The sequence below is a fragment of the Solenopsis invicta genome, chromosome 1, assembly GCF_016802725.1.
Source record: "Solenopsis invicta isolate M01_SB chromosome 1, UNIL_Sinv_3.0, whole genome shotgun sequence".
NCBI classification, from domain to species: Eukaryota; Metazoa; Arthropoda; class Insecta; order Hymenoptera; family Formicidae; genus Solenopsis; species Solenopsis invicta.
Genome location: NC_052664.1, coordinates 16,417,967 through 16,443,940, shown reverse-complemented (window position 1 = coordinate 16,443,940; position 25,974 = coordinate 16,417,967). Strand labels below are relative to the sequence as shown.

Below are 25,974 nucleotides of genomic sequence, written 5' to 3'. Positions count from 1 at the left end.
GAAAATAAAATATGTCAACATAATGTATAAAAATTAAATTTTATATATATATACCTATTAATGTAATAGACTACATGTTTTAATTTAAACTCTTAAAAAATACGTAAAAATGCAAAAATAAAACTGAAAACATTTATTACATATTAATGTGATTTTTTTATAGTCGAAAACATAATATGACATATTCTGCATGCACATGTGATTTTATATTTTCAACTATGAGTCAGTGAATCACGGGTTGCCTATCTAAACTAACATTATTTATCCTAATATTTTGAAGTAATTTTATTAATTATTAACCTATTTCGTTTATGGGAAAACAATTAACGTAATTTAAAAGATCTATTATTGTTCTCAGTAATCATATTTTTTAAAGGCTAAATAGAGAAAAGTTCCAGTTTTTTTTTATTTGCTACAGATTTTTTTTTAAATTGTTTAGAATGTTTTTACAATAAAAAATGCCTGACTAATTATTAAAATTTTTAATTATTTATATAATTACCTATTTTGTTTAAATGTCATTTGGCACCCATGCAAGACAAGTTTTTATCATAAATCACACTACAGACTTTCACAAGAATATGTGATTACAAATCAAATTATTTTTAACAAAAACTAGAAAAATCACCAATTCTTTTTTAATATATGAAATTTAAAAAATCAAATATTGGATTAAGAATATATCAAATATTATAAAAAAGTTACATAAAAATGAATGTTAATCTATTCTAATAAAACAGTTAAGATCTTCAAAAAGTTTCATAAAGCTGCTATCTTTTCACTACGCAATTCAATCAATGATTTTCGTCTCATTGAACTTAATTTTGGCATTTCTCTCTTTCTAAAAATATTGCGATACATGATAGTGCGATATATGATAGTTTTTAATGACAGCACAAAAATTTTTTATTTTTAATAGTTCATAAAGGCGTAATATTTCTATTGGAATTTCACAACATATTCTTTATCTGACGCGTTAAGATTTCTGCTTTACCGGAGTAACACTATATTCTACTGCACATCCGCTTATGTAAAGACAAGAAATACAAAAAATATAGCCCATGCATAGAACAGTATAATAATTTATTTTTTACTGCTCGTCATTCTTAATGGGATACAATACTTATGGAATATAAGAAGACGCACTTTCTTTAAAGAAACGAGTTGCGCATTTTCTTCTTATTATTATCTTATCTACCTTTTTATTTATGCATGGTTATAAGTATTTTAAAAATTACTAACTTTTAACCTAACTCTGTATAGTGAATAAGTGTTACAGAAAAATTAAGAAGAAAAAATTTTGAATACCACAATATGAAGAGAAAAAATATTCTATATACTATCCGTGCTCAGTAATACTTGAACCATCGTTTGAAATGGAGTTTCCCGAAGACCGATATTACGGTATAAATCGTATTCTTTTATCAGCAATTGGTCTATGGCCATACGATAATTCTAAAAGCAGACGTTTTCGTTTTATATTTTCACTATTGATAATGGTATCATTAATCTGTGCTCAGGTATCTGTGTATTATAATATAATTTACGTATGTAATATATATACAATTTTATGATAGAACTACCCCTGTATTAATCATATAAACAGTGTTTATATAGTCCATTACCAACTTGGGTATAACAATAAAAAAGGAAATAAAAAAATTTGAAATACATTGATAATGATCAACAAATTCAATGAGCAAGTAGTGCAAAAAAACTGTTAATTATAAGACAAATTACGCACACCAGTTTTGTTAGTATTACCTTTTTCGTAAATAGTAAATTGGAAGAGTAGACTTCATTAAGGCGGAATTCCATTTGAAATTTTTAAAAATTGAAATACTCTGAGAGTATCCCATAGGAATAGAAGAGGGATCAAGTTTTGAACCTGTATTTTGGATTTTATAATTTTGAACCATTTTCAACGTCTAGAAGGTGGTAACAGACTTTATAAGCACACTGTACAACACTTTATGAAATAACATTGAACTAATACAAATATATAATTTTGTTTTATTTTTTATTTTTGGCTATTTTAGCGATCGTATTTTTTATTACATATTATAATATTAAAAATATTATTTTGCATAAATTTATTATAATCTTTCTACTATTTACTAAAATCATTTCAGTGGATAAAGTTGTTTACTTCAGAATACAGTTCAGATCTTCTTTTAAAAATATTACCTGTCAATCTTATTTTAATCTTTTGTCCTATAAAGTGTATTACATTTTATGCTGTTTTTGAAAATGTAAGATCAACAGTAATATATTAAAAATAAAGTACTATTTCTACACAATAATAATTATCATATTTGTTAGCAGATTAAAGAATTGCGAGAACGTGTTCGAAATAACTGGGACGCTTTGAAAGATAATCGAGAAGACGAGATTATATGTAAACAGGGAAGATACGGAAAATTATTTACAATATTTATAATGAGTAAACGTCGTATAATTGATTATTAAATTCAATAGTATTACTTATTTATAATAAGTATTATTATATATTAGAGTATATAACTTAGTAAAAAATTATTAAATAATCTAAATACAGACAAATATTTTATACAATTTCCAAAAAAAATTAAATTTGATTTAAAGGACATGTTAATTTTAATCAATGAATTGATGACCGAAAAAATAATTTTAATTACTTGATAAAATGTTTTATATTGTGGCCAACTGTTTTGTTCCTACCATATCATATTAAATTAAAGACACAAATTTTATTTAATTCCATTAAATTTAAAATAATCGAATTGAGTAAGATATAATTACAGTATTTATATGAAAATGATCTAAAAAATGTAATGAATTTAGAATTATTATAACATAATATTATATAATTACATAAATTAATGATATTTTTATCATTTTAGTGTCTGCATCTTCTTTCTCTATATTCTACATTTTTACTCAATATCTTTCAATCCTTCTAAATATTATAATACCTTTAAATGTATCTCGTCCAAGGAAACTCATGTTTCCTGCGGAATATTTTATCGATCATGAGAAATATTTTTATATCATATCTATATATTTAACTTTTTCACTGATTATTGCGATGTCTTGTATAGCAGCTACTGAATCGTTTTCATTAACAAATGCTTTACATGCTTTCGGATTGTTTAAAATTGCTAGGTAAATGTATTACCAATTTACATATTTGTAATATGTTTATTTACACACATTTCTATTGTTACATGCATTTCAATTATTTTAAATGGTTGTACTTTTTAAAATAATGTTTAGCATTTTATTTGTACTAGTATATTCAGGTCGCTCGCGACAGCCAGCGCGTACGTATTCCTCATGAAAAATTGAGTTTAAGAAGGTTAATAGCAAAATGTTCAAGGGGCAATTTTTTAAATATTGAGCGTTTGAAAATATCAAACCACAGGACGTAATGTTCACACTGCCAAGGGCTGCGCCGCAGCGCAACCAAGCGACCAGCCGGGCCAAACTTTGACGGATATCGTTAAACAACACCGTGCCAAACTTTAAGTGTTGTAAAGGTTCAGTGAAATATTTATTAACATCTTAAGTTGAGTATAATTGACAAAAAGTAAAGTCAATTGCAAATTTGTTAAAACATCATTTATATGAGTAAAAAATGCGTGTTTTAAAGTACATTTTATGTGTAAACAAATAAATTATTAAATAAAACCAATATTAATTAAGTTATCTGATCAAATAATATTAAAAACTTCAGTCAACAAACATTTTTAGAACTTCGTTGTCAAAAGTTCTATCAAAAACAATATTAGAACAAATTTACATTTGAAATTTGCATTTAATATAAATAAATATTCTATAATTAGAAAATAAAATGAACGAAAATCCAAATTACAATATGATGGAGAAAGTGAAGAATGCAGTGAAGAAATCGCTTGGTTGCGCCGCCCTTGACGGCGCGATCATTCCGCCTGTGGTTAAATATTTTCAAACACTATTTACACGCTATTAATCCCACAACATTTTGTTATTAACATTTTTAATTCAATTCTTCTTGAGAAATATGTACGTACCAGCTATCGCAAGCGGCCTGAATTATCCTGTATAATATTGTTAGTAGTGTGCACAATATATTATTATAAAGGCTTTATAAAATATTTTACTTGTACTTTTTACAATTAGTATATTTTTTTAAACTACTTATATTTGCAGAACATTTATTTTATTTGTTTTTATTATTTAAATATTTGCAATATGTAATTAATATCTTTTAAAATAGTAATAAAATTTAGTTTGATCTTTCCAGTTACCGTATAAAAAATGTATTAAGCGAAATTGATCCACATGTGTGTCTAACTAAAAGATATACCATATCTCATAACAGAATAATCGCTGCGGTGGATTTCCATAGAAGAGCCATCGAGTTAGTATTTTAAGGTATACGTTATTAAAGTAAAATTACCTAACTGGCAAAAGATTTAAAAATGATTGTTCATATTGTAATTATGAACATATATCAATCGATACAATATTTTTTCAAACTGACTTTGATTTAAATCTGGTCTTGTATGCACGGAATTAAAATTACTGTCTATTAAATTTAAAATAACATTCTAAAAAATTAATATACATTTTCTTTGGCCTCAACATTTTAATTGAAGAAATAATAACATAAAACATTTTATTCTATAAGATTTTCTGAATTACTGAAAGCAAGTTTTGGGCGAGCCTATTTAGGTTTATTTGTGATTGGTTTGTGTTCAGCAAGTATCAATTTATTTAACGTAAGTAGCGAAAAATTTAAAACGTAAAATTTTATTTAATTTTATTTAATTGCATTTTTTTTTAAATTTCTTGAAAAAAATCTATTTAAAAGTATCAGTTTTTTCATATAATTGATGAGTTGTTTCTTCTAGTTATCTAGAATAATAACAATGGAGAAAGAAATTTTGGAAATTATTAAATCTATATTGTTAATAATGATAAATATTATATATATAACTTTAGCAAATTTTGCTGGACAAGAGTTTATAAATAATGATACTCAGTTCTATCGTACGGTGTAAGTTATATGACTGAATTTTGTTCGCAATACTTTATTTCATTTCAAATTACACGATCTGTAATTATTATAATTATACTATTATAATATTTTATTGGCAATTATATAGATGCAATACAGAATGGTACAATGCCCCAATAAAAATTCAAAAGTTGATACTTTTTTTGATACAAAAGACTACAAAATGTTACAAAGTTGATGCCGGTGGTATGTTTAGTCCCTGTTTGGAAGGTTTGGCTACAGTAAGAAACTTTATTAAAATTAATTGAAACGTATCGATTCGTTAATCAATCATCTTATGAACATTCTTTATTTTAGTGTTTAAGTATGACGGTTTCGTACTTTATGGTTCTTCATTCTGTGTAATTAATGTGCCCAGAGCTACAAAAGTCTATTTTATTATTATTTTAAAAACAAAAAAGTATATTAGTAAAGATAATGTAATAAGCAACAAAGGTTATACATTACGAACAATTTAAATTTTAAAAGACGTTTTGCTATTGTATGTATAATCTTATTTAAATTTTTATTAATGATTATTATTATATTTTCCTCAATTATATATTCCAATTAATACTTGACGATGCATTGAAGGTATTACTTAAGTAAAAATGGCTAATAAATAAAAAATATTGGTGAGCGTTTAAAATAATTGTATCGAAATAATGAATATTTAAACATTTATGTCAAATTATCTAAATATGCTCTTACACACATGAAAGAATTAATTGAATTTAAGAAAATGTTGGTTAGTTTTACCGAATTAGTTTATGTGTGCATGCAATAATAATGCAATCAGCACATCTGTACAATCTATTACATCAAAAACTTAAGCATAAATACAAAAATTTTCGTACAAAGTTTAAATTTTTTTCTCGGTTTTCTTAAGCTTTGAATTTATTCGTAAAAATATAGCATTATTTCTGTATGTTATCCTAAGTAGGAATTCTGCTTATTTATACATACAAAGTATAGAACTTCTATAAGATAATTTTTTTTGTGTATTGTCACGAATTGACGACAGATGTTGATAACAAAATTGTAATTTCTTATCTTTTTTTTTATTTTTATCTGAGATTGATGATTCTACTCTGCATTATTTTATACTTTAATTGTGGCAAAGTATTTTTAATTTTGATTAATCAACAAGTAATTGCTTTATATGAAAAATATTGCTTTTAGTTTGTTAAATAAATTTGTCGCTAGCATCCTCGTAAAGTATATTTTGAAATAATGTTCTAAACAGTTATTCTTTTTAACTGATCTGTTGAAGAAATAATAACGTAAAATGTTTTATTATATAAGATTTTCTGACTTATTGAAAGCAAATTTTAGACGGGTCTATTTAATCTTATATGTGCTGGGTGTGCTTTCGGCAAGCATCAATTTACTTAACGTGCCCAGCAAGGCATTTAAAACATAAAATTTTATTTAATTGCATTGTTTTTAATCTGTATTTTTTTGGAAAGAAGAGCTCACACGATTCTTATGAAAAACTGTTATCAGTTAATTTACTTGAATATGTTATAGTTTTTACATTCATGATAAAAATCTCAATTTCTCTTTACATTCTCCTATCTGAAAAAATTTTTATGTTAAATCGATAGTCGCATTTCTTGAAATTTATTCTTAATTACTTCTTTTAATATTTTTTTAATTACATAAAATATATTTTATTAAGACATGTATATATAATAAATGATAAAAATATGTATATCTTAATACTAATAAGAATATAAAATATGTCAACATAATGTATAAAAATTAAATTTTATATATGTATACCTATTAATGTAATATACTACATTTTTTAATTTAAATTCTTAAAAAATACGTAAAAATGCAAAAATAAAACTGTAAAACTGAAAATATTTATTACATATTAATGTGATTTTTTTATAGCCGAAAACATAATATGACATATTCTGCATGTACATGTGATTTTATATTTTCAACTATGAGTCAGTGAATCACGGGTTGCCTATCTAAACTAACATTATTTATCCTAATATTTTGAATTAATTTTATTAATTATTAACTTATTTTGTTTATGGGAAAACAATTAACGTAATTTAAAAGATCTATTATTGTTTTAAGTAATCATATTTTTTAAAGGCTAAATGTAGAAAAGTTCCAGTTTTTTTTTTATTTGTTACAGATTTTTTTAAAAATTGTTTAGAATGTTTTTACAATAAAAAATGCCGACTAATTATTAAAATTTTTAATTATTTATATAATTACCTATTTTGTTTAAATGTCATTTGGCACCCATGCAAGACCAGTTTTTATCATAAATCACACTACAGTCTTTCACAAGAATATGTGATTCAAATCAAATTATTTTTAACAAAAACTAGAAAAATCACCAATTCTTTTTTAATATATGAAATTTAAAAAAGCGAATATTGGATTAAGAATATACCAAATATTATAAAAAAATTACATAAAAATGAATGTTAATCTATTCTAATAAAACAGTTAAGATCTTCATAAAGTTTCATAAAGCTGCTATCTTTTCACTACGCAATTCAATCAATGATTTTCGTCTCATTGAACTTAATTTTGGCATTTCTCTCTTTCTAAAAATATTGCGATACATGATAGTTTCTAATAACAGCACTAAAGATTTTTTTTTTAATAGATCATAAAGGCGTAATATTTCTGTTAGAATGTCACAACGTATGCTTTATCTGACCTGTTAAGATTTTTGCTTTACCAGAGTAACACTATATTCTACTGCTCATCCGCTTATGTAAAGACAAGAAATACAAAAAATATAGCCCATGCACCGAACAGTATAATAATTTATTTTTTACTGCTCGTCATTCTTAATGGGATACAATACTTATGGAATATAAGAAGACGCACTTTCTTTAAAGAAACAAGTTGCGCATTTTCTTCTTATTATTATCTTATCTACCTTTTTATTTATGCATGGTTATAAGCACTTTAAAAATTACTAAGTTTTAACTTAACTCTGTATAGTGAATAAGTGTTACAGAAAAATTAAGAAAAAAAAATTTTGAAAACCATGAAGAGAAAATATGAAGAGAAAAAATATTCTATATACTATCCGTGCTCAGTAATACTTGAACCGTCGTTTGAAATGGAGTTTCCCGAAGACCGATATTACGGTATAAATCGTATTCTTTTATCAGCAATTGGTCTATGGCCATACGATAATTTTAAAAGCAGACGTTTTCGTTTGATATTTTCACTATTGATAATGGTATCATTAATCTGTGCTCAGGTATGTGTGTATTATAATATAATTTACGTATGTAATATATATACAATTTTATGATAGAACTACCCCTGTATTAATCATATAAATAGTGTTTATAAAGTCCATTACCAACTTGGATATAACAATAAAAAATAAATAAAAAAATTTGAGATACATTGATAATGATCAACAAATTCAATGAGCAAGTAGTGCAAAAAACTGTTAATTATAAGACAAATTACGCACACCAGTTTTGTTAGTATTACCTCTTTCGTAAAGAGTAAATTGGAAAAATAGGCTACATTAAGGGAGGATTCCATTTAAAATTTTTAAAAATTAAAATACTCTTAGAGTATCTCTTAGGAATACAGGAGGGATCAAGTTTCAAACCTGTATTTTGGATTTTATAATTTTGAACCATTTTCAAAGTCTAGAAAGTGGTAACAAACTTTATAAGCACACTTTACAATACTTTATGAAATAACATTGAACTAATACAAATATATAATTTTTTTTTATTTTTTACTTTTGGCTATTTTAGCGATCGTATTTTTTATTACATATTATAATATTAAAAATATTATTTTGCCTAATTTTATTATAATCTTTTTACTATTTACTATAATCATTCTAGTGGATAAAATTGTTTACCTCAGAATACAGTCCTGATCTTGTTTTAAAAATATTATCTGTCAATCTTATTTTAATCTTTTGTCCTATAAAATGTATTACATTTTATGCTGTTTTTGAAAACGTAAGATCAACAGTAATATATTAAAAATAAAGTACTATTTTACACAATAATAATTATCATATTTATTAGTAGATTAAAGAATTTCGAGAACGTGTTCGAAATAACTGGGACGCTTTGAAAGATAATCGAGAAGACGAGATTATATGTAAACAGGGAAGATACGGAAAATTATTTACAATATTTATAATAAGTAAACGTATAAATATTTCATTATTAAATTTGATAGTATTAGTTATTTATAATAAGTATTATTATATATTATAGTTTATCAATTAGTAAAAACAAATTATTGAATAATTTAAATACAAGGGAAATGTTTTATATAATTTCCCCAAAAAATTAATTTTGATTTAAATAACATGTTAATATTAATCAAAGAATTGATAACTGAAAAAAAATAATTTTAATTACTTGGTAAAATGTTTTATATTGTGGCCAACTGTTTTGTTTCTAACATATCATATTAAAATAAAGACACAAATTTTATTTAATTTCATTACATCTAAAATAATCGAATTGAGTAAGATATAATTACAGTATTTATATGAAAATGATCTAAAAAGTATAATGAATTTAGAATTATTATAACATAATATTATATAATTAAATAAATTAATGATATTTTTACCATTTCAGTGTCTATATATTCTTTCTCTATATTCTACATTTTTACTCAATATCTTGCAGTTCTTCTTAATATTATAATACCTTTAAATGTATCTCGTCCGAAGAAACTTATGTTTCCTGCGGAATATTTTATCGATCATGAAAAATATTTTTATATCATATCTATATATTTAACTTTTGCACTGATTATTGGAATGTCTTGTATAATAGCTACTGAATCGTTTTCATTAACAAATGCTTTACATGCTTTCGGATTATTTAAAATTGCAAGGTAAATGCGTTATCAATATTTGTAATATGTTTGTTTACACAGATTTCTATTGTTACATGCATTTCAATTATTTTAAATGGTTGTGTTTTTTAAAATAATGTTTAGCATTTTATCTATAGTAGTATATAAGAGTGATTCAGGTTGCTCGCGACAGCCAGCGCGTACGTATTTCTCATGAAAAATTGAGTTTAAAAAGGTTAATAGTAAAATGTTCAAAGGTCAATAGTTTTTAAATGGTGATCGTTTGGAAATATCTAACCACAGGACGTGATGTTCACGCTGTCAAGAGCTGCGCTGCGGCGCAACCAAGCGACCAAACAGATCAAAATTTGACGGATACCATTAAACAACACGGTGCCAAACTTCAAGTATTGTAAAGGTTCCGTAAAATCTTTATAAACATCTCGAATTCAGTTTAATGAACAAAAAGTAAAGTCAATTGCAAATTTGTTAAATGTATTTTAAAAACACACATCATTTATATGAATAAACAATGTGTGTTTTTAAAATACATTTTATGTGTAAACAAATAAATTAATAAATAAAACCAGTATTAATTAAATTATCTGATCAAATAATATTAAAAGCTTCAATCAACAAACATTTCTAGAACTTCTTTGTCAAAATTTCTATCAAAAACAATATTAGAACAAATTTAGATTTGAAATTTGCATTTAATGTAAATACATATTTTATATTTAGAAAATTAAATGAACGAAAATCTAAATTACAATATGATAGAGAATGTGAGGAATGCAGTGAAGAAATCGCTTGGTTGCGCCGCCCTTGATTGGCCATCTCGCCCTGTGATTGGATATTTTCAAATGTTCATCATTTAAAAACTATTGATTCATCAACGTTTTGTTATTAACATTTTCAACTCAATTTTTCTTGAAGAATACGTACGTGCCGGTTGTCGCGAGCGATTTGAATCACCATGTATAATATCGTTAGTAATGTGCATAATATATTATTATTAAGGCTTCATAAAATATTTTTTTACTTGTACTTCTTACATTTATATGTAAGTATATTTTTTCTTAAACTACTTTGCAGAACTTTTATTTTATTTGTTTTTATTATTTAAATATTTGCAATATGTAATTAATATCTATTAAAATAGTAATAAAATTTAATTTAATCTTTCCAGTTACCGTATAAAAAATGTATTAAGCGGAATTAATCCACATATGTGTCTAACTAAAAGATATGCCATATCTCATAACAGAATAATCGCTGCGGTAGATTTCCATAGAAGAGCCATCGAGTTAGTATTTTAAGGTATACGTTATTAAGGTAAAATTTCCTAACTAGTATTGGCGAAAGATTTAAAAATGGTTGTTCATATTGTAATTATGAACATATATCAATCGATACAATATTTTTTCAAACTGACTTTGATTTAAATCTGGTCTTGTATGCATGGAATTAAAATTACTGTCTATTAAACAAAATTTAATATAACATTCTAAAAAATTATTATACATTTTATTTGGTCTCAACATTTTAATTGAAAAAATAATAACGTAAAACATTTTATTCTATAAGATTTTCTGAATTATTAAAAGCAAGTTTTGGGCAAGCCTATTTAGGTTTATTTGTGATGTGTGTGTGTTCTGCAAGTATCAATTTATTTAACGTGAGTAGCGAAACATTTAAAACGTAAAATTTTGTTTAATTTTATTTAATTGCATTTTTTTATAAATTTTTTGAAAAAAATTTATTTAAAAGTATTAGTTTTTTCATATAATTAATAAGCTGTTGCTTCTAGTTATCTAGAATAATAACAATGGAGAAAGAAATGTTGGAAATTATTAAATCTATATACCTAATAATAGTACATATTATATATATAACTTTAGCAAATTTTGCTGGACAAGAGTTTATAAATAATGATACTCAGTTCTATCGTACTGTGTAAGTTATATGACTGGATTTTGTTCGCAATACTTTATTTTATTTCAAATTACACGATCTGTAATTATTATAATTATACTATATAATATTTTGTTTGCAATTATATAGATGCAATACAGAATGGTACAATGCCCCAGTAAAAACCCAGAAGTTGATATTCTTTTTAATACAAAAGACTACAAAATGTTACAAAGTTGATGCCGGTGGTATGTTTAGACCCTGTTTGGAAGGTTTGGCCACAGTAAGAAATTTTATTAAAATTAATTGAAACATATCGATTCGTTAATCAATCATCGTATAAATATTTTTTATTTTAGAGTTTAAGTATGACGGTTTCGTACTTTATGGTTCTTCACTCGGTGTAATTAATATGACCAGATCTACAAAAATCTATTTTATTATTATTTTAAAAACAGAAAATCATGTTAATAAAAATAATGTAATAAGATTATTATTATATTTTCCTCAATTATATATCATATTAATACTTGACGATGCGTTGGAGGCATTACTTAAGTAAAAATGTCTAATAAATGAATAATATTGGTGAGAGTTTAAAATGATCGTTTTTATCAAAATTACCAATATTTACAATATTTATGTCAAATTATCTAAATATGATCTTACACACATGGAAGAATTAATTTAATTTAAGGGAATGCTGGTTAGTTTTACCGACTTAATTTATGTGTGCATGCAATAACAATGCAATCAACACATCTCTACAGTCTATTACATCGAAAACTTACGCATACATTCAAAAATTTTTGTACAAAGTTTAAATTTTTTTTCTTTTTTCTTAAGTTTTTAATTTATTGGTAGAAATGTAATATTGTTTCTGTATGTTATCCTAAGTAGGAATTCTGCTTATTTATACATATAAAGTATAGAACTTCTATAAGATAAATTTTTTGTGTATTGACGCGAATCGATGACAGACGTTGATAATAAAATTGTAATTTTCTATTTTTTTTTTTTATTTTTATATGATATTGTTGATTCTACTCTGCAGTATTTTATACTTTTATTATGGCAAAGTATTTTTAATTTTGATTAATCAACAAATAATTGCTTTATATAAAAAATATTACGTTCAGTTTATTAAATAAATTTGTCGCCAGCATTCTCGTAAAGTGTATTTTGAAATAATGTTATAAACAGTTATTCTTTTTAACTGATCTGTTGAAGAAATAATAACGCAAAATGTTTTATTATATAAGATTTTCTGATTTATTGAAAGTAAATTTTGGACGAGTCTATTTAATCTTATATATGCTAGGTGTGCTTTCGGCAAGCATCAATTTACTTAACGTGCCCAGCAAGGCATTTAAAACATAAAATTTTATATAATTGCATTTTTTTTAAATCTGCGTTTTTTGGAAAGAAGAGCTCACACTATTCTTATGAAAAATTGATTGTTATCAGTTAATTTACTTAAATTTGTAATATGTTATAGTTTTTACCCTCATGATAAAAATCTTAATTTCTTTTTATATTCTCCTATCTGATAAAGTCCATGTCAAATCGATAGTTGCATCTCTTGAAATTCATTCTTAATTATTTCTTCTAATATTCCTTAATTACATAAAATATATTTCATTGAAACATGTATATATAGTAAACGGATAAAAAAATTTTATCTTAATACTAATAAGACAATAAAATACGTCAACATAATGTATAAAAATTAAATTTTATAAACTACATTTTTTAATTTAAATTTTTAAAAAATACGTAAAAATGCAAAAATAAAACTGTAAAATTGAAAACGTTTATTACATATTAATATGATTTTTTTTTAGTCGAAAACATAATATCACATATTCTGCATGTGACTTTATATTTTCAATTATGAGTCAGTGAATCACGGGTTGCCTATATAATCTAACAATATTTAGCCTACTATTTTGAAGTAATTTTATTAATTATTAACTTACTTTGTTTATGGGAAACTAATTAACGTAATTTAAAAGATCTATTAATGTTCTAAGTAATTAGATTTTTTAAAGGCTAAGTGTAGAAAAGTTCCAGTTTTTTTATTTGCTAGATATTTTTTAAAAGATTGTTTAGAATGTTATTGCAGTAAAAAATGCCGAATAATTAAAATTTACATAATTACCTGTATAATTAATTTGTATAGTTATCTATTTCGCTTAAATGTCATTTGGCACCCATGCAAGACCAGTTTTTATCATAAATCACACTATAGACTTTTACAAGAATATGTGATTACGAATCAAATTATTCTTAACAAAAACTAGAAAAATCACTAATTCTTTTTTTAATATATGAAATTTAAAAAATTGCATTTGGATTAAGAATATATCAAATATTATATAAGAATTACATAAAAATAAATGTTAATCTATTTCTATAAAACAGTTAAGTTCCTTAAAAAAATTTTATATACTGCTATCTTTTCACTACGCAATTCAATCAATGGTTTTTGTCTCATTGAACTTAATATTTTCATTTCTCTCTTTCAAAAAATATTGCAATACATGATAATTTTTAATGACAGCACTAAAATTTTTTATTTATAATAAATTATAAACACGTAATATTTCTGTTAGAATGTCACAACATATTCTTCATCTGACGCGTTAAGATTTCTGCTTTACCGGAGTAACATTATATTCTACTGCACATCCGCTTGTGTAAAGACGAGAAATACAAAAAATATAGCCCATGCACTGAACAGTATAATAATTTATTTTTTACTGCTCGCCATTCTTAATGGGATACAATACTTATGGAATATAAAAAGACGCATTTTCTTTAAAGAAACAAGTTGCGCATTTTCTTCTTATTATTATCTTATCTACCTTTTTATTTATGCATGGTTATAAGCATTTTAAAAATTACTAACTTTTAACTTAACTCTGTATAGTGAATAGGTGTTACAGAAAAATTAAGGAAAAAAAAAATTTTTCAAAAACCACAATATGAAGAGAAAAAGTATTCTATGTACTATCCGTGCTCAGTAATACTTGAACCGTCGTTTGAAATGGAGTTTCCCGAAGACCGATATTACAGAATAAATCGTATTCTTTTATCAGCAATTGGTCTATGGCCATACGATAATTCTAAAAGCAGACGTTTTCGTTTTATATTTTCACTATTGATAATGGTATCATTACTTACTACTCAGGTATCTGTGTATTACCATATAATCTATGTCTGTAACATATATACAATTATATGAAAGAGCTATCCCTGTATGATTCATATGTACGGAGTGTTTATAAAGTCTATTACCAACTTTATATTGAAAACAATGAAAAATAATGAAAAATCGCAAAATATGTGTTCGATCGATAAGAGGTGGACAAAACGCTTTTAGTACTGGTGACTGAGGGCGTCTATGAGAAACACGAGCCGGCCACAAATGTGTTAGAATGACGACTTTTAGAGGCATGTAAGTTGCACAAGAGAGAGAGAGAGAGAGAGAGAGAGAGAGAGAGAGAGAGAGAGAGAGAGAGAGAGAGAGAGAGAGCGCGAGTTGAGGAGAGGAGAGAGGAGAGAGAGAGAGAGAGAGAGAGAGAGAGAGAGAGAGAGTGAGTGAGAGAGAGAGCGAGTTGAGGAGAGGAGAGGAGAGAGAGAGAGAGAGAGAGAGAGAGAGAGAGAGAGAGAGAGAGAGAGAGAGAGAGTGAGAGAGAGAGCGAGTTGGGGAGAGGAGAGAGAGAGAGAGAGAGAGAGAGAGAGAGAGAGAGATGGAGAGGGATGGAAGAGGCTTATGTCCAGGAGTGAACTACGTAAAGGCTGGAATGATGAACGATGATGTGTTCGATCATTTCGAGGTTATTCTTTTAAGAGAGTTGGGAAATTACTCTTTCCTTAAGGAATATTCTAGGGAGATCACAAATCAAAAAGTGGAACTCCTTATATTGTAATGTATAATTTAAAAGCTCATAAAGAAAGAAAATTTTTTCTTTAAAACCAAGTTTTGCATCGATTCAGTTATTTTGTGTTAAAGATTGAAATTATCGTAAAAAACAAATTTCAAAAAATGGTTACTGTACTATTTACTTTAAATATTCTTATAAAACAATTGAATGAAAAATATCCATCTTTTTAAATTCTTTTCATTGATAGGTGTATTAGACCGCGCAGAATCATACGATGTAAAGAAATATGAAAAAGAAAAATTTTTGGAGCGTTGGATATAATAATAAAATAAGAAATAAGAAAATTTGAGACATTTTACATTGATAATGATCAACGAATTCAATGAACGAGTAGTGCAAAGAAACTGTTAATTATAAGACTGTTAATTATAACACTTACCACTACACACACAAGCTTTATTAGTACGATCTTTTTTGTAAATAGTAAACTGCAAAAATATATTACAATAAGGGGGAATTCCAATTAAAACTTTTAAATTAGAATACTTTTAGAGTATCCTTTAGGAATAGAGGAGAAGTAACCTCAATAATTTCGAACCTGTATTTCGGATTTTATAATTTTGAATCATTTTCAAAATCTAGAATGTAATAACAGACTTTATAAACACCCTGTATAATACTTTATAAAAAAACATTGAACTAATCAAACTTGTAAATTTTTTTTTAACTTTCTACTCTTGGCTACTTTAGCGGTCGTATTTTTTATTACATATTGTAATATTAAAAATATTATTTTGTATAATTTTATTATAATCTTTTTACTATTTACTACCATTTCAGTGGATAAAATTATACACCTCAAAATTCAGTTCTGATATCGTTTTAAAAATATTATCTTACAATATTATTTTGATAATTTGCTTTGTGAAGTATATTACATTTTATGCTGTTTTTGATAATGTAAGTTTAAGAATAATTAATTAAAAGTAAACTATTATATAATATAATAATAGTTGTCATATTTATTAGTAGATCAAAGAATTTCAAGGACGTGTTCGGTATAACTGGGATATTTTGAAAGATAAACAAGAAATCGAGATCATAAGCAAACACGGAAGTTATGGAAAATTATTTACAATATTTTTAACAAGTAAATGTTTATAAATATTTGATTATTAAAGGGAGAATGTCATGTAAAAGTCGATTTTTCCTTTATTGCATGTATATGTACCGAAACATTTCATGAATTCAAATTTCAAGTTCTCATATTGGAGATCGACACATTAACGATCCTACAGACAAGTTCATACGTGCACGTCCAGTAGATAGTCACGCGCGTTTCAAACTTTGAACACGTTTTTCTATTACATCTTTCAAAACGGCGCGCGGCTTACAATGTATCTAAAAAAATATTTAATCAATATAGCTGAGACGTTACATATTTATTTTTCACTAAATTCTCCACCGAGTAAACTTAAGAAATTTGTAAGAATAATTATCCAAACTATCTTTTTCATATGATAAAACTGAACATTTTATGCAAAAATTTGACATTCCTTTTTTCAAAATTGCGTAGAATTTTTATTTTAGTATTTTAGTATTTACAATCGGATTTAGGTTCTTCCGATGCAATTTTAACAAAAAGACAGATTTGTTCAATTTTTTATTTCAGAATAAGATAAAAAATACTGCATTGTACGCAATTTGACCCCCTTACAAACCAGGACTTGGAGAGCGAGAATCATTACGTCAGCATATTTGAACTAATTCCGTTTAAAAAAATTTTTTCTACGTTTACAAATTATAAGAAATATTTTTGAGAAAAATTATGAACAGTTCATTAAAAATCTTATGCTACAAAAAAATTTATGAAAATCAGCTTTTTTCGACCGATTACATGACCTTTTTTCCTTAAATTTAATAGAGTCAGTTATTTGTAAATTACAAATTGTAATAAGTATTATTATATAAATTATAGTATATAAATTAGTAAAAACAAATCATTGAATAATCTAAATACAAGGCAAATGTTTTATACAACTTCTGATTTAAAAAATTAAATTCAAATTCAAGACTATGTTAATATTAATCAAAGAATTGATAAGCAAAAAAATAATTTTAATTACTTGATAAAATGTTTTATATTGTGATCAACTGTTTCGTTTCTAAGATATCATATTAAAATGAAAACACAGATTTTATTTAACTCCATTAAATCTAAAATAATCGAATTTAATAAAATATAATTACAGTATTTATATAAAGATGGTCTAATAAATTTAATGATACCATTTAAAATTATTATAACACAATATTGTATAATTAAATGAATTAACGATATTTTTACCATTTCAGTGTCTGCATATACTTTCTGTATATTTCACATGTTTACCCAATATCTTGCAGTCTTTCTTAATATTATAATACCTCTAAATGTATCTCGTCCGAGGAAACTTATGATTCTTACGGAATATTTTATCGACCCTGAGAAATATTTTTATATCATATCTATATATTTAACTATTGCACTGACACTCAGTATTGTCGTATGGGGTAAGTTATACGATTGGTTTTTTTTCGCAATACTTTGTTGATTTTAAATTATACGGGCCTTAATTATTACAGTTATGTTATTATAATAATTTGTTTGCAATGTCTTGTACAGCAGCTACTGAATCGTTTTCATTAACAAATGCTTTACATGCTTTCGGATTATTTAAAATTGCAAGGTAAATACATTATTGATTTACATTGTTATAATATGTTTGTTTCTATTGTTATATACATTTTAATTATTTTAAATAATTTATTGTTTAAATTATTGTTTAGTATTTTATTGTTAATAATATATATATTATAGTACTATACATAATATATTATTATTAAATCTTTATAAAATATTTTATAAATTTTATTTGTACTTTTTAATATATTTTTTCTTAGATTACTTATATCTGCAGAACATTTATTTTATTTGTTTTCATTATTTAAATATTTGCAGTATGTAATTAATATCTATTAAAATAGTGATAGAATTAGTTTAATTTTTCCAGTTATCGCATAAAAAATATATTAAGCGGAATTAATCCACATATGTGTCTAACTAAAAGATATACCATATCTCATGACAGAATAATTGCTGCAGTGGATTTCCATAGAAGAGCTATCGAGTTAGTATTTTAAGGTATATTATTAATTAAAACTGCCTCAATAATATTAGCGAAAAATTTAAAAATGTTTCATATTGTAATTATGAACATATATTGATCCATATTTTTTTCAAACTGATTTCGATCTGAATGTGGCCTTGCATGCATAGAATTAAAATTATTTTTTACTAAATTAAATTTGAAATAAAATTCTAAAAATATATTATACATTTTATTTGATCTCAACATTTTATATGAAGAAATAATAACGTAAAACGTTTAATTTTTAAAGATTTTCTGACTTATTGGAAGCAAGTTTTGGGCGAGTCTATTTAGCCATACTTGTGATTGGTGTGTGTTCAGCGAGCATCAATTTATGTTATGTGAGTAGTGAAACATTTAAAGCGTAAAATTTTTTAAAATTTTATTAAATTTTATTTAATTGCATTTTTCTATAAATTTCTCGAAAAAATCTGTTTAAAAGCATCAATTTTTTAATGTAATTCATGAGCTGTTGCTTTTAGCTATTTCGAATAATAACAACGGAGAAAGAAATTTTGGAAATTATTAAATCTATATTGTTAATAATGATACATATTATATATGTAACTTTAGCAAATTTTGCTGGACAAGAATTTATAAATTATGATACTGAGTTCTATTGTATGGTGTAAGTTATACAATTAATTTTTTTGCGTTACTTTGTTTCTTTTCAAATTATACAGCCCGTAATTATTATAAATATACTTTTATAATATTATTGTATTATAATTGTATTTGCATTTATGTAGATGCAGTACAAAATGGTACAATGCCCCAATAAAAACACAAAAGTTGATACTCTTTTTAATGCAAAAGACTACAAAATGTTACAAAGTCGATGCCGGTGGTATGTTTAGTCCCTGTTTGGAAGGTTTGGCCAGGGTAAGAAATTTTATTATATTAATTGAAACATATTGAATCGCTAATCAAACATCGTATAGACATTTTTTTATTTTAGAGTTTAAGTATGATAGTTTCGTACTTCATGGTTCTTTACTCTGTGTAATTATTGTGTCCAATGCCACAAAAGTCTACTTCTTTATTATTTTAAAAATAAAAAAGTATCATATTAACAAAACTAATGTCATAAGCAACAAAGTTAATAAATTAAGGAAAAATTTAAATTTTAAAAAACTTTTTTCCGAATTATTTTATCCCATTTAATTTTATTTTAATGATTATTATTATATTTTTCTAAATTATATATTCCAATTAATAGTTTGAAGATGCCTCGAAGACTGCAACTTAAATCGAACCGACATCCACTCTAACAATAAGTGAATTAAAGAGAGTTTGTAAAAAGAAAGAAGAACAAAGAGAAAAAGGCTCAACCCCAAAGAAAAATTTAATAAGATTTGAGCTCATCAACTTATTAATTTCTTTTGTAATTTGAATAATATTAACGAAATGACAAATCTCTCTGACAATTTGAGTTAAACACGAAATCAATATACCTTTTCTTATTCGTGTATCATTTATATATTTATTGTATTCAATTACTGTCTGAATTAATATTAATAACTGTCAGCATGTAAATATGAACGAAATAGTTTTAAATACAATATATGTATCAAAAACGCAATTATTAAGTGTTAATATTATTAATTTCTTAACTAGTTCTTAACTAAGTTCTTAACTAATTCTTAATTTTTTTTTTTGTTTAACAAGTTACGTATATACCAAAGGAATATAAATTTTATTAAAATAAAATAATTTATTTAACTTTACGCAAGATTTACTGCATTAAAAGCGTAAAATTTTATTTAAAAACGCAGCGCCTCTGTGAATAACAAAAAAAATAATATTACACTGAATCTAAAGGATTTTTATTTTAAGGTCTCATGGACCACATGATTGAATTTTTTACTTTTATTCACGTATCTTGCGAAAAGTTAATAATAATAAAAACAAATGAAGTCATAACTTACTTAAACTATTTGTTTTCAGTCTTCAAGTTAAATACCATTTTTGAAATTTACTTTTAAATTTTAATCAAGTTTTATTTCACTCTTGTTTCTATAAAATTATCACATTGAAGCATTAAACTTATTTTCTGGTCTGCGCTCGTTGACTGTCTATACAATACTGACCCTTCGTCCATACAGAGCAAATCCATAAGCGAATTGCGCTTGCGTCGAAACGAAATGCAAGAGAAATAGAAATTACAATATCCCCCTCTGAAAACAATATACAGTTGAACGTCACAGTAGATCATTTTAATAATTTGCTACTTATCTATAGCAGTTGAACTTAGACTTTCTCTTGTTAAAAAAAATTAATCTATTTCTTTTTTCCTCTCCGTTATAAGTAATTTAAAAATAATACTATCATTTATTATTCGAAACATTTCTTTCTTACAATATGCGATATAAAAAATTGTAGTAGAAAAAATATTAGAAATTAAAACGAAATATGTACAACTCATTGAGACACAATATAAACTGGGAGACCAGAGATATTTCCAGTATTGCAAAAAATGAACTTTAACGGTGATGATTATTATAAACTTAATCGTATTTTTCTGTCAACAATTGGCTTGTGGCCACATCGTTACATTACGTTGAGACAAATCCAATGCGTTGTATCATCGTTTATTCTAATATCAGTAACATTTCCTCAGGTAATGATAGTCACTTGTGTATTTATTTTTAGTTGATTTTTGCTGAAATTATTTTTAAACGTTACATATTATACGTATACATATACAATATATTATAAATAATTTAACATCTCCATTAACTTTTTTGATTATTTTATTTAAGTATTTTCTTTAAATATATGCAGTAATCAAGTATTTAATTTTTAGTTAATGAAATTGATTACGATGAAATACGATGTGGATCTCATTTTAAGAGTTTTATCGTCCGCTTTGCCATTTACGTTATTTACCGTAAAATATGTCACTTTTTATTTTGTCACAAAAAAAGTAAGTATAGGAATAGTATTTATTAACAATTATTATAAATTATTATATAAATTATTATATATATATAATATCATAATGCCAAGAAATTCAGATTAATTCTGAAAATAATTCAGAAAAAGAAGAAGTAAGAATCATAAGCTTTTACAAACAATAATGATGTGTACCGATGAAAAATATAAAAACTTTGCTATATATTGTTATTTTATATATGCATATATTGCCTTATTTAGTTATTTTATTCATTTTTCTCATTTACTTTTTCTTGAAGAAAAATCTAAAATAAAATCATTATAAAAAAACGAGCAATAAATAATGATGTGAGAGGAATTAAAAGTTTGAATCGAGTTAGGTGAAATTATATTTGTCGAATACGATTCAGAGTCAATGATTCGAACTGAAATTGGATGATTTGGCAGAATCCAAACAAATTATCCGAAAATTTCGGAAATTTGCACACTTTTAATAATAAATATAATATTTAAGATCAATTAAATACAACACAAAGATAGATGTTTTTGTTCATAGTTTAAACCATCTCCCTCTTAATACAAAGTTGTAAAAAATTTTTTTCTTTTATTTGAAAACAGTAACAACGAAAATTTACATCATTTTTCATTTTTATCTATTATCGATAACAGGTAAAAGAATTAATGCAACACATTCAAAATGATTGGAACACTTTGAAAGATAATAACGAGCTTGAAATAATACATCGATATGCAAAAGTGGCAAAGCTATTTACTACGAGTCTAGCAAGTAAATGAATATTTTGATGCAGTTAATGTGGACATAGCATTTTTCATGTTTAGTAATATTGTTCAAATCTATAACTTAATATTATTAAATTAAATACCCTTAAAATATTATATAAAAATATGATAATACTGATAATAGTGATAATCAAATATTATATACTGAAACAATCTATTTTTATTGCTCGACAATTTCAGCATTGATTTATGTATGTATATTCGCGGTTATTTGCAATCAGCATGTGCCAAGTTTTCTTGACATTATAGCGCCATTAAACAATTCTCGGCAAACCGAATTACTATTTCAAGTCGAATATTTTCTCGATCAGGACAGATATTATCAAACGATTCAATTTCACATGGATATAGGCCTTATCGTTGCTGCGATGACAATTTTATCTACTGAAACATTTTGTTTAATACTTGCCATACACGCATTTGGATTATTTAAAATAACTAGGTAAATATCGCGTATCCAATCGCATGAAGGATATATAATATTGCCTTTACATTTACGTTTTTGTTTTTATAGTTATCGTATGGAATGTATAATCAATAAAAGTGCGCCGAATACATTCATGGAAAAGCATTGTGCCTTTCAAAATAATGTAGTAACTGCTGTAAACTGTCACAGGAGAGCAATTGAGTCAGTATCATAGTACATACATTGAAGTTACATATTGATACATATTTTTTGTATTTTTGAATAAAAATATAATATTAAATTTTATGCATATAATTATATTATAACAAAGATAAAAATGTCTATTTTTAATTCTTAGATCTGTTACAGGAAAAATAATATAGTAGTAACTATGCGTAATTTTTATAACTTTATCAATTTTTACATATTTGTCATATGATATAATAATATAAAATGCTTTTACGTTAATTCGAATAATTTAACGTTTATTCCTTTAAATTCGCATACAGATGACTATACATATATACCGTTTGATTAAAAATTAATAATTTGTTTAGCTCCTTAAAATTGTTTTATTGCAAGAGAAAAGATCAAATCTACGATTTTTCATAAATATATTTCGCATTTTTTTAAGATTTTCTGAAAATGTTAAATCAACTTTTGCGATACCTTATTTGGCTTTAATATTGCTCGGAGTGTCTTCATCGAGCATAAATCTATATCTGGTAATGTAACTATTTTTATCTAAAAATAAAATAAGATGCGATAGTGCACAAAAACATGAAAAATAAACTGACCTGTCACAATAAGCTTCTTCTTTTGATAGCTCTTCCAAGTAATAATGTCGACAAGCACAACGGATGATTTAATAAGATCTATTATCTATGTCTTTTGTCATTTTGTCTATATGTTCTCAACTAATTACGCTGGACAGAAATTTATAGATCACGATGCTGAAGTCTACAATAAGATGTAAGAAATGCAAATAAAGTAGTATATCATACATACATATGATAACATTTCTGTAATTTAAGATGCAATATACAATGGTACAATACGCCTTTGAGGACGCAAAAACAAATATTATTTATCATGCAGAAAACCATAAAAAGTTATCACGTAGATGTCGGTGGCTTATACAGTCCATCATTACAAGGCTTTACAGCGGTAATTAAAATTTTTTAAATTATACAATGTTAATGATTAGCAAGTATAAAAAATCAATTATTTATTCCAGCTTGCGAGTGCATCACTCTCTTATTTTACTGTGCTTTGTTCAGTACAAAATAATAATTTATCATAACAATACACTTACTGAGATGGCAACTTGCTGTAATGTTTAAAAACAAAGTATGAGATGGCAAAGGATAAAATAACAAATAACAGATATACTATCGAGATATTATAACGTTTATATGTTTGTTACATTATATGTCTTATATGCCTTAGTTTTCTTATTGCGTCTGTCCAATATATATATATATGTATATTGTTTAGTTATTTTTGCGCATAACCATATGATATTTATTTATTCACATTATTCAATGCATTAAATGTTGTTTATTGTTTACATTGTTATTATTATGATTCAAACTTTTTAATTGATTATTAATGCAATTAACGATATATCGATATAACGATGTATCCTTTCATGTGTGATGAAACATTGTTTTTCATTGTATTATGCTGTAATATAATGTCATTGAAGAGATAAGAATATAAGATTATTAAAACGCACAATATATCTCCTCTTAATAAAAGTTCTTTTATAACTGAAGTGTAGTTATTATCATGAAGTAAATTTTCTTTTGTTTCTATTATAATGCAATCATCAATTATTATGCTGTCATTATTATTCAAATAATTTCTTTAAATGAATATAATCATGTTGAAAATTTGAAGTTACAGTTGCACATTATTAAGAATTTACAATATTATTCTATTTACTAAAGCAATTCTTTTATACATAGGTATAACGATAAAATAATAGAATCTATAATGTTACTAATAATTTTATTGTGCATTATTTATTTCAGAAATAAAAATATGTTTTTTGATTCATGATATAATTAAGTTGGAGCTTTTAAACGAGTCTCATCCATATATACTTCTCCGTTAGGCATAATATTTTTGTCAATCAACAAAAACATCTTCATATCATATTAATACATGACGTTATAACATGGCTCATTACTGAAATTGTTGCCAAAACATTTTCATTAGTAAATGTATTATACGCTTTTAGAATGTTTTAAATTACTATATAGGTACTAAATAAATAAAAGAAAACAATTCTTATTAAAAATTTTTTGTTCATCTTTTATTTCTTTTAAGTTAAAAATTTATTGGTTTATTTTTTTATTAACGTTTTTAAGCAATAAATCAAATACTTTGTTTAATCGATGTCAATCTGTAACCTTTTTTATTTGTAGCATTTATCATATTTCATATACAACCGGATCGTTTATTGTATTTTTTTCTCCATATTTTTTATCACTTTTACTTTTGCGTTACTTTTTTCTCACATTGCGCATAATCACATGTATTCACGCAAATATAAACTAGTGAAAAAACAAGGCGTGAAGAAAAGTTGTAAATAACAGGGAAGCAGGGAGTAAATAATATGGGAGAAATTCGAATACGTATATTATTACTGTATATACATGTACAGACTCAAACACGCGCTCACGCGCTAGGACATACGTACATAAGAATATTATATATTATTACTATTAGATTTTTAAATTTATTACAAGTAAGCTTTGAACTATCGTACTTGTTTAAGATTATAGCATCTTTATGTATGGCAACTTAATTTTTTTTTGTCTATGTAATATACCGTTTACATATGATTATTTTGCTAAATTAATAAGATTACTTACAATTATTAAATAATCATCGATTTTACTTACAGCTAATTAGCTAATAATTATGATGCAATAAAACAAGTGGAAATTATTAAATTAGTCTATTATTTGGTTTACATTCTTTTATTTTTAATTATCGTACAATATATAA

The 25,974-nt window shown here is 25.0% G+C and overlaps 4 protein-coding genes across 15 annotated transcripts in view; 3 read left to right on the top strand and 1 right to left on the bottom strand.

Annotated features, from left to right (window-relative positions):
* Positions 1–25,974, bottom strand: part of LOC120359144 — a 325,906-nt gene that overhangs the window by 207,272 nt on the left and 92,660 nt on the right. The window lies entirely within an intron of this gene.
* LOC105195935 (mannosyl-oligosaccharide 1,2-alpha-mannosidase IA) overlaps positions 1–25,974 on the top strand; it is a 693,708-nt gene that overhangs the window by 584,892 nt on the left and 82,842 nt on the right. The window lies entirely within an intron of this gene.
* LOC113003323 (odorant receptor 63a) lies at positions 37–25,919 on the top strand. 10 transcript variants are annotated; one of them, XM_039455169.1, is made up of 17 exons: positions 12,092–14,966; positions 16,504–16,623; positions 16,696–16,813; positions 18,019–18,216; positions 18,332–18,392; positions 18,717–18,833; positions 19,105–19,195; positions 19,337–19,482; positions 19,604–19,736; positions 21,661–21,780; positions 22,419–22,536; positions 22,731–22,992; positions 23,065–23,178; positions 23,591–23,681; positions 23,783–23,928; positions 23,991–24,123; positions 24,194–25,919. In XM_039455169.1, the coding sequence occupies exons 1-17, from the start codon at positions 14,781–14,783 to the stop codon at positions 24,257–24,259; spliced, it is 2,220 nt and encodes a 739-aa protein (XP_039311103.1). In that variant the 5' UTR covers positions 12,092–14,780; the 3' UTR covers positions 24,260–25,919. The 10 variants fall into 10 exon arrangements, with proteins under 10 accessions (XP_039311107.1, XP_039311105.1, XP_039311096.1 ...); XM_039455164.1 differs by having other exon boundaries at positions 18,329–18,392; XM_039455173.1 differs by lacking the exons at positions 12,092–14,966; positions 16,504–16,623; positions 16,696–16,813; ... (1 more) ...; positions 18,332–18,392; positions 18,717–18,833 and adding exons at positions 37–1,520; positions 2,133–2,252; positions 2,326–2,443; positions 2,883–3,144; positions 4,265–4,381.
* Positions 4,376–5,883, top strand: LOC113003316. Its single transcript, XM_039455672.1, has 3 exons — positions 4,376–5,020; positions 5,130–5,262; positions 5,339–5,883. Exons 1-3 carry the CDS (start codon positions 4,893–4,895, stop codon positions 5,384–5,386), a joined length of 309 nt encoding a protein of 102 aa, XP_039311606.1. The 5' UTR covers positions 4,376–4,892; the 3' UTR covers positions 5,387–5,883.